An 8,398-nucleotide genomic window follows, 5' to 3' on the forward strand; every position below is an offset into this window, starting at 1 on the left:
TCCTTCTCCACATCTCGTTGGTACCAAAGAGGCGGGGCGGAGCGACCTCGAGAGGCTTTCCCCTATCACTACGGTGAGTGACCTACGGTGGCCGGTGAGGCTTCCCGAGCCATGCTGTTTCCGACTCGCTTGAATGGCTGAAGGAGGCTCCTCCGAGATGCCTCCTCCGGAGCAGCCGCAGGATCCGGAGAGCCGCGGCTCCGGCGGAGAGCGGGACGACGACTTCGGGTACGGCCTGTTTCCCGAGAGGAGCCGCGGAGCCGGGAAAAAGAAGCAGTCCATGCTCTATAAGGCCGTCTTCACCAGGAACCACAAATGCCAGGTGATGCTGCAGATCGCCCTGGAAAGCAGTAAGTGCCTGGAGGCCGCGTCCCCTCTCTGGTCGCGCAGTGACGGGCGAGCCACTTGCCCTCCACTCCCAAGGGACCTGCGGCTCCTTCCCAACCACCTCTCTCTCTCTGCCTCTCCCCTAAACACCCGTCAATTACTTGCACCTATGCTGGGTTGCACCGCAGGCGAGGCTCTTACCGAAGCTTTAGGGGCCTCTACAGGGCAGCCAAGGGCACTGTGGGTTAAACTGCAAAGCCTAGGGCTTGCCGATCAGAAGGTTGGCGGTTCGAATCCCCGCGATGGGGTGAGCTCCCGTTCCTCGGTCCCTGCTCCTGCCAACCTAGCAGTTTGAAAGCACGCCAGTGCAAGTAGATAAATAGGTACCGCTCTGGCGGGAAGATAAATGGCATTTCCGTGTGCTGCTCCGGACCTAGAAAATCAGTTTCCTGCAGGGGTGTCTGGATCTGGCCCGTGACCACATGCTCATGGATCTTGCCCAAGAAGGGCAGATTGGCAATCCACAATCAGATCATGGATGAGCAAGGTCTTGCTCTGAGCTGACCTGGCACTCAGCAACAGCAGCCGCAGACCTGAGAGCTGGCTGATAGCACAACCACAATTCCCCAGATTTCTCCTTGTCTCTTTCCCAAGAGAGGTCTGTGCAAGCCTATCCATGCCTATTCAGCCCAAGGAATGCAGGGGGGCTTACTCCCAGGTAAGCGGGGTTAGGTTGGCAGCCTAAGTGAGCCATCGGACCCTGTTTTGTTGCCAGGACAGACACCTTCCATGTCTGAAGTAGTAGCAAGAAGACCATTGCCTGTGGATCAACCACTGGCAGCCTTCCAGCTTGTTCTTTTCAAGAAGTCCAGAAACTGGTTTGCAGTAATAAACAGTCGATTACCTATGGATAATAGGCAGTTTATTGCTGTAAACCAATAGTGTGTATGTGTGTGTGTACACACACATACAGTCGTACCTTGGTTCTTGAACAAAATCCATTCCAGACGTTCATTGACTTCTGAAAATGTTCAAAAACCAAGGTACGGCTTCCAATTGGCTGCAGGAGCTTCCTGCACTCAGTCGGAAGCCGCGGAAGCAGCATCAGACGTTGGGGTTCCAAAGAACGTTCACAAACTGGAATATTCACTTCTGGGTTTGTGGTATTTGAGAGCCAAAACGTATGAATACCAAGGTGTTCAACAACCAAGGTACAAATGTGTGTGTGTGCGCACGCATCTATCTACTATCTATCTATCTATCTATCTATCTATCTATCTATCTATCTATCATTATTTACTAGTAAATACCAAAGTACAAGTGCATGGAGTAAGACACAAAAAAGAAGAAACAAGAAATAGAATCCATGTAGAAAACAAAGCAGAAAAATATATATTGTGTGCATTACAAAAAAGGAGGGGGTACCTTGTTATTGCAGTTAACCAGACCTTAATCTAATACGGTATTTATAAAAAGAATTATTCCAAATACCGTCAAATTTGCCCATGGCAAGTCTACATTTGTATACAGCTTGTTCATGTGTAGTGAGTTTGTTCATATCTTCAATCCAGTTATTAAAGGGAGCCACATTCTTTCCACCACAGTTCATCAATAACAGTATTTCTGCTGTAGTGAGGGTGCAGAGAGTCCATTCATATTGTCTGTTTCCCATTGTCCTTATTCTAAAGTTTTAGACATGCACCCAGCTGTAGTTCTGATCTTACAAAGCTGGGCACCCACATGGGCCACACTGAAGGCCTGCAAGGGCCACATGTGGGCTACAGGCTGCCCGTTTGTGGTCTAAAGCATGTGACCAGTAGCTCATTTTGTCTGCCCAAGTTTTGTGCTTAAGAATAAATGACTGCATTGCTTGATCTAGGTCCATATGCTAAACTGCTACTTGATGCTATGAAGAATACTGGCTGGTAAGATCTTTTTTTTGACCCAAGCTTGTTGCATGTTTACTGCATTTGTGTTCCTACTTGAAGGTGACTTTAATACTAAAAAGCTGACCTGTATTTGGGCCTTTTAGCACTGTTTTCAAAGATCGACACTTCTCATGTGAAGAGTGTGATGGGTGTGTCAGTGGAGGATTCGATTCTTCAACATCACAGGTAGGTACGGAGCAATCTGTTGCAGCATTGGAAACATCAGATAACTTGATGCTTTGACATGTTAGCAAAACAAAATAGTTGCAGAAAATTATGAGATGTTTACTGTTGAACATTTTGACTTCATAGTTCTCGGAATCAATGCTTACTCCCCTCTCCCCCATAGTATTATAGTAATTTAGTAAAATGATTGCACAAGCCAGAAGGATGCAGTTCAAATGGAGTATTTAATTAAATAGTATTTGAGCAGTAAGACCTCTTCTTAATTGGAAATACAAATCCACAGGCCCACTCACTGCTCCCAGAGAAGTTATTCCTGTTGGAGTGGAAGGGCTTATTTTGTTCTAGGCAGCAGACTCACCTGGTAAACTACAGGCCTTCTACAAAAAGGGAAGACTGTTGGGCCACAGTTGGGACTTAATCTTGACAGCTGATTAGTGGCTTGAGTGGGCTCAAAATGCATTTGTGTGGGCTCATAATGAGTCTTCAAATGCATGAAGCAGGAGTGAGCAGTGAGCCCCTGGGAGGGTGCACTGTCAGTGAAAGCACACCTTCAAAGGGGCTTGCTGATAAGCACTGATAGCGAGCCCTCTTGGCTGCATGGGTAAGTTCTTGATGGAGAACTCTGGTGCCCATCTGGTGCTTGCTGTTAGTGCCGGTCATCTAATCAGTGCTGTTAGTGATTTCCCACCTGCAAAGTAGCGAATGAAAGCTCATTTTTGGCTCCCAATTGTTCCTTTGTAGCTGTGTTCTTACTTGATGTCATATATGAAATCAGTTGTAGGGCAAGTGGCTTGAGGAAAAGCTTTAGAGGCCAACTAGAAACATGTCTTGGGCCAAATAAGGCCCACAGGCTCCATGTTTCCCATTCCTGCTATAAGCAAAGGTGGAAAAACAGAAGCTATGTTGTACGTCTCCCTTGATACAGCAGTGTGATAACTGTGGATGAATCTGCACTATCCCTTCCCCATTTGCATTATATAATAGTAAATATATTTGGGGAGGGAAGTGAGAAAGGAGATTTCACTCTCTTCCCATCAACCACCAGAGAAATACCAAAGGATTTTTTTGAGGCTTGATTTAAAATAGAATAAAGCCTGTGACTTGTAAATTAAATTATCTTCTGAATGTCCCCCTTATTATTTCCTTTGTAGATTGTTCTGTGCCAAAACAATATTCATCAGCAGTCTCATATGAACAGAGTGGTTGCACATGAGCTTATCCATGCTTTTGATCACTGCCGTGCACATGTGGACTGGTTCAATAATATCAGGCATTTAGCTTGCTCAGAGGTAAGTTGTAAATTAATAGTGTTGCTAAGAACATATTTAACATCTAAGAAAACATACTCTTATCAGTGCAATTCTTCTTAGTTTTTTCCTTGGCTTCCCCCCTCCCCTTCATTCCAAGTTTGTTTTTGTCAAAAGTGGCAAGATGGGGATTGTTCATGCTGGTCACATCTAGAAATTCCATAGACGTACGTGGTGGATCAGTTGTATTTCAGAAGTCGAACGCCTTGCGAGTCACACGTTTTGGCTCCCAAATGCCGCAAACCTGGAAGTGAGTGTTCTGGTTTGTGAACTTTCTTTGGAACCTGAACATCTGGCGCAGGTTCCGCGGGTTCTGATTGGCTGCAGGAGCTTCCTGCAGCCAATTGGAAGCCGCACCTTGGTTTCCAAACGTTTTGGAAGTTGAACGGGCTTACGGTACGGATTCCATTTGACTTCCGAGGTACGTCTGTATAACAATTTTGTAATTTCACTATTTCAGAAATTGATTGACCCAGTGGGTTTTTGTGTAAGTGCTAGTAAGAAGTTACTCCAACTAACACTCTAAAAAGGAGGATTTATGTGCCATTTAAAATTAGAATAACTAGTGTACAATGCTAAAACATAATAAAGCAATATAAATGTAAGATTCTAATCAATGATCAGTATCTGACATGATTGAAAAGCCTTTGTCAGTATTCCTATTTTAGTTGTTGCAGCTTTAAAAACTATGAATGAGAAAATTCAAACAACCAGCCTGCCTTTAAAATTTTACTTAGTGTGAAGTAGCAGGGAACAGGAGAAAAAGGAAACCAGACTTGTCACAAGGTCAGAAATCTTATAAGTAAACAAACAGTACTTTTTCAAAGTCTTACTTTGTGTCACATATGTTCTTACGGCCTGTTGTCTAGACTGGCATATAGCTAGTGCCATCTTAGCCAGAGAACTGTTGGGAGCCATGTTAGGAATTGTTGCAGTTCTCTGAGTACTTTATTTAGTTTTGGTGTGTTTCCCTACATAGATTCGAGCTGCTAATCTTAGTGGTGATTGCTCCCTCCTAAATGAAATGACCCGGTTTAAATTTGGATTGAAGCAGCATCAGCAGGTAAGTTGATCATGACCTGTAAATGAAGAGGAGAGCCAGGCTTCCACAGTGTCTCCATTTGCAGAGGAGGTCCTGTTTAATTTGGAAATTCAGATATCTGAGATTCAAGTTACAGGAGTTCTGTTAGGTATAACAAAGTATTAGAATCTGCTGCTATTCTTCAAGGAGTGACATTGCTAATAGTCATCCACCATAAACAATGTGACACTGGCTTTTGAGTTGAGCATTTTGGTGTCTTCCCAGGTTTGTGGAGAATATGGGAGATTGACAGTTGTTTGTTTTGTTTTAGTTAGCAATACCTTTCAAAACACTTTCTGTGGCTTATCATTGGTAATAATCAGTTTTACGAAGTGTATCACTTGTCTAGACTTCACAGTCTGTGTCCTGACCTTGGTTTTCTTACCTTCCTCAGACCTGCGTAAAAGACAGAGCTGTTCGCTCCATCTTGGCTGTTCGGAACATCAGCAAAGAGGTGGCCGAGAAAGCTGTGGATGAAGTTTTTGAATCGTGTTTCAATGATCACGAGCCGTTTGACAGAGTGCCTCACAGCAGATCAGATGCCAAATATGCACATAGAGATTTCCAAAACCGTGACCGGTACTATGCAAATATATAGCCAAAAACTGTTCATTTCTAGCTACAACATTTTTGGGACAATTTTCAAAAGATTAATTGTGAGGATAACTGGAAGTCCACGAACAACAAAGAATATTCATGTTGTTGAATTCCTGTTCTGTGTTTTGTTTGGCGTGCAAATTGGGTCTAGCAGTCCCGTCCCCCCCAATGTACACATAAACATTTATGTGGGTATTCTACTGGAAATTAATTTTGCAAATGCTTTGGTTCTCATCCTTGGTTTAATAAATTCTGTTTCGTTAATGGTTTGGCGTCCCTCTATTTCTACTGCTCATAGGTGACAGCTGTTGCTTATGTAGCCAAAGCAGCACAAAAAGTCAGGTATCAGCAAGCTTTGGAAAACAATGAAATGTAAAAAGTTGGGGGGGGCGTACACACCATAATAGTGTATTGGGATGGTGGGGGAATCGCCAAAACCAGGACTATGAGGATGGAGAATGTTCAGTTGACATGAAATTATATCTTCACCTATAAACACCCACCCACCCACCCAATGTATTCTTACATTTTACAGTGGTACCTTGGATTACATATGCTTTAGGTTACATACGCTTCAGGTTACAGACTCCGCTAACCCAGAAATAGTACCTTGGGTTAAGAACTTTGCTTCAGGATGAGAACAGAAATCGTGCAGCGGCGGCATGGCAGCAGCAGGAGGCCCCATTAGCTAAAGTGGTGCTTCAGGTTAAGAACAGTTTCAGGTTAAGAACGGACCTCTGGAAGAAATTAAGTACGTAACCAGAGGCACCACTGTATTATGGAAGTTCAGAGGAGAGTGCCCACCATTACATAGCCAAATTATGGGGAGGTACCAACAGTCTTGTGGGGGGGGGGACCCTATGTTTTCAAAAGCAGCATGGAGCAGGGTGCCAAATAACCCTTAAATAAATTAAGTGGCATGGAATATTGAGAGATGAACTAAAACACTGGCAAGCAGGTGGGAAGGGGAATGGAAGGCAAGGCTGGAGAGGGAAGGAGAGAAACATATGGAACCGCCTAATTGGCCAGGGTGATCATTTCCTGTTTCCTACCTAAAATGTTCCCAGGGACAGAAGTGAGAGCTGCCCATAGAAACTAATGGAGAAAGTCAAAATTTTAATATAGCTGTGAATGGACACTATATTCGCTTAAAAACCTGAAAGGTAGCAGCAAAGGAAAGAGGCCTTGCTTTTTCTAACTTTGTTCTTATTTAGGTTGGAAAAGGCCATGAAAGAATGATTTATGAGTGTTCACACTGAATATTCACACAGTGTCAGGCTCCACCCTGCAGTGTTGTTCAAGAAAATCAAATCCTTCTGTAGGTTCATTGATTAGAGGAAAGCAAGCCTGCAATGATACCCACATTGCAGGTTAGTCTGAGAGAGCAGGATACATTAAAGTGTAGTGTTGTTTATGGTAATATCCTTGTTGCAGATTGGAGGGCTGTGCTGCAAGAGAGAACCTTATAGAAAGCCGGCATGTAGTTCACAGTTAATATTGCAGCTTGGAGGTGAATGCTCATGAAAGTCCATCTGATATACACAGCAATCTTTGCACAGATGTCCTGAGATGGTGTCAGAGGTTTCGCAGAGAAACTGAAGCTTCCCCTTTCAGCTGCAAGGGCTTGCAGCCCTCCATAGTCGTTCCATATTAAATGCAGGGCCGACTAAAATGGGAGGATTGTTTATTTATACATTGTCATCACTGAGCATAGTGTAATGCTAAGAGGTTTAAGCAGAGAAGAAATTGCAGTCTAAATTACAGATTGTCTAGCACCCCTAAGAAGCCTGCACTGAGCATACAGTGTGAAATGATTATAGAATTTATGGAATCCTTCTGAGAAAATCATACACTGCCATTACTCATGGCTATTTATATTTGCAGGAGAAGACCTCAAACATAATTATTAGAGGAGTTTGGCTTCTAGGGATTCCCAGGGTATAATAAATGGAAGCATTGCAGGGGATGCAATATTGAAATTCTACAAGAGGCCTGAGGCCATTTCAAGTTAGGATGTCAACCTCTTCCTCATTTTGCCTCATTTTGCCAGCCCGAGACCTTAGGATCAGAGCAACTTTGCCAGTGATAGTTAAACATTTGCGTACCTTGTTAGTCCTTGCTTGATTCTTATCACTCAGCTAAATCCTTTCATTTTTACTATTCCACCAAGTCCCTTAGGCCAGAGATGCCCACTTTTTTATTCAGGTGGGGGACATTCTATGCTCCACAATAGTGAAGGACCCAGAACTGCATTTTGCCTTGCAGGCTTTACATCTATTCAAACATCATAATAAGGTTGGCAGTGCCTTGCAGTAAGGTCTTCCTAGCTATAGACCACCTGTGCTCAAACATACTCCCTAACAAATTGTAGTTAGACACCCTCCAAGTGTCCCTATTTTCTAGGGACAGTCCTGGAAATACAGAAGCCATCCCAGTTTCTGATTTGATCCCAGAATGTCCCCGTTTTCCTTTTTCTTCCCCTCCACATCTCAGAGAACAATTAAAAGTCGGGTGTGTGTGTAGGTGCAAAAAATTAAATTCCTGCACTAAATTAAAGAAATGGTGAGGCTGGCATACAAAGCCCTTCCTATAATTTTGAAGGAAAATGTCACCAATCTACTTTAAATACTTTAATAGCAATGCTTCAGCAGCCAGCCAGTTTTAAGGAAATGTGTGGAGTGTTTATTCCTTTATCCTAAATGGAGCATGGCTGTCAACTTTCCCCTTTTTTAAAGGGAAATTCCCTTATTCCAAATAGGATTCCTCGCAAGAAAAGGAAAAAGTTGACAGCTATGAAATGGAGCCTTACACTGTCTACTGAGAGGAAAGTCCCAGTGAATTCAATGGATCTTACTCCCTGATAACTGGGTGAAGACTGTGCAGCCTTACACTGCTTTCCTAAGCAATCCTTTAGCCAGAACTAAGTCCCACTGAGTTTAATAGAATTTACTTTCTGGTATGTTTCTGATCGG

The 8,398-nt window shown here is 43.4% G+C and overlaps 1 protein-coding gene across 2 annotated transcripts; it reads left to right on the top strand.

The window, feature by feature from the left end:
• Positions 1–68: 68 nt before the first annotated feature.
• ATP23 (ATP23 metallopeptidase and ATP synthase assembly factor homolog) lies at positions 69–5,690 on the top strand. Of its 2 annotated transcripts, XM_081928110.1 has the most exons (6): positions 69–350; positions 2,207–2,252; positions 2,360–2,441; positions 3,593–3,730; positions 4,728–4,811; positions 5,224–5,690. In XM_081928110.1, the coding sequence occupies exons 1-6, from the start codon at positions 134–136 to the stop codon at positions 5,425–5,427; spliced, it is 771 nt and encodes a 256-aa protein (XP_081784236.1). In that variant the 5' UTR covers positions 69–133; the 3' UTR covers positions 5,428–5,690. The 2 variants fall into 2 exon arrangements, with proteins under 2 accessions (XP_081784236.1, XP_081784237.1); XM_081928111.1 differs by lacking the exon at positions 2,207–2,252 and having other exon boundaries at positions 169–350.
• The last annotated feature ends 2,708 nt before the right edge of the window (positions 5,691–8,398 follow it).

This window comes from Podarcis melisellensis, assembly GCF_964234715.1.
Source record: "Podarcis melisellensis genome assembly, chromosome: 10".
NCBI classification, from domain to species: Eukaryota; Metazoa; Chordata; class Lepidosauria; order Squamata; family Lacertidae; genus Podarcis; species Podarcis melisellensis.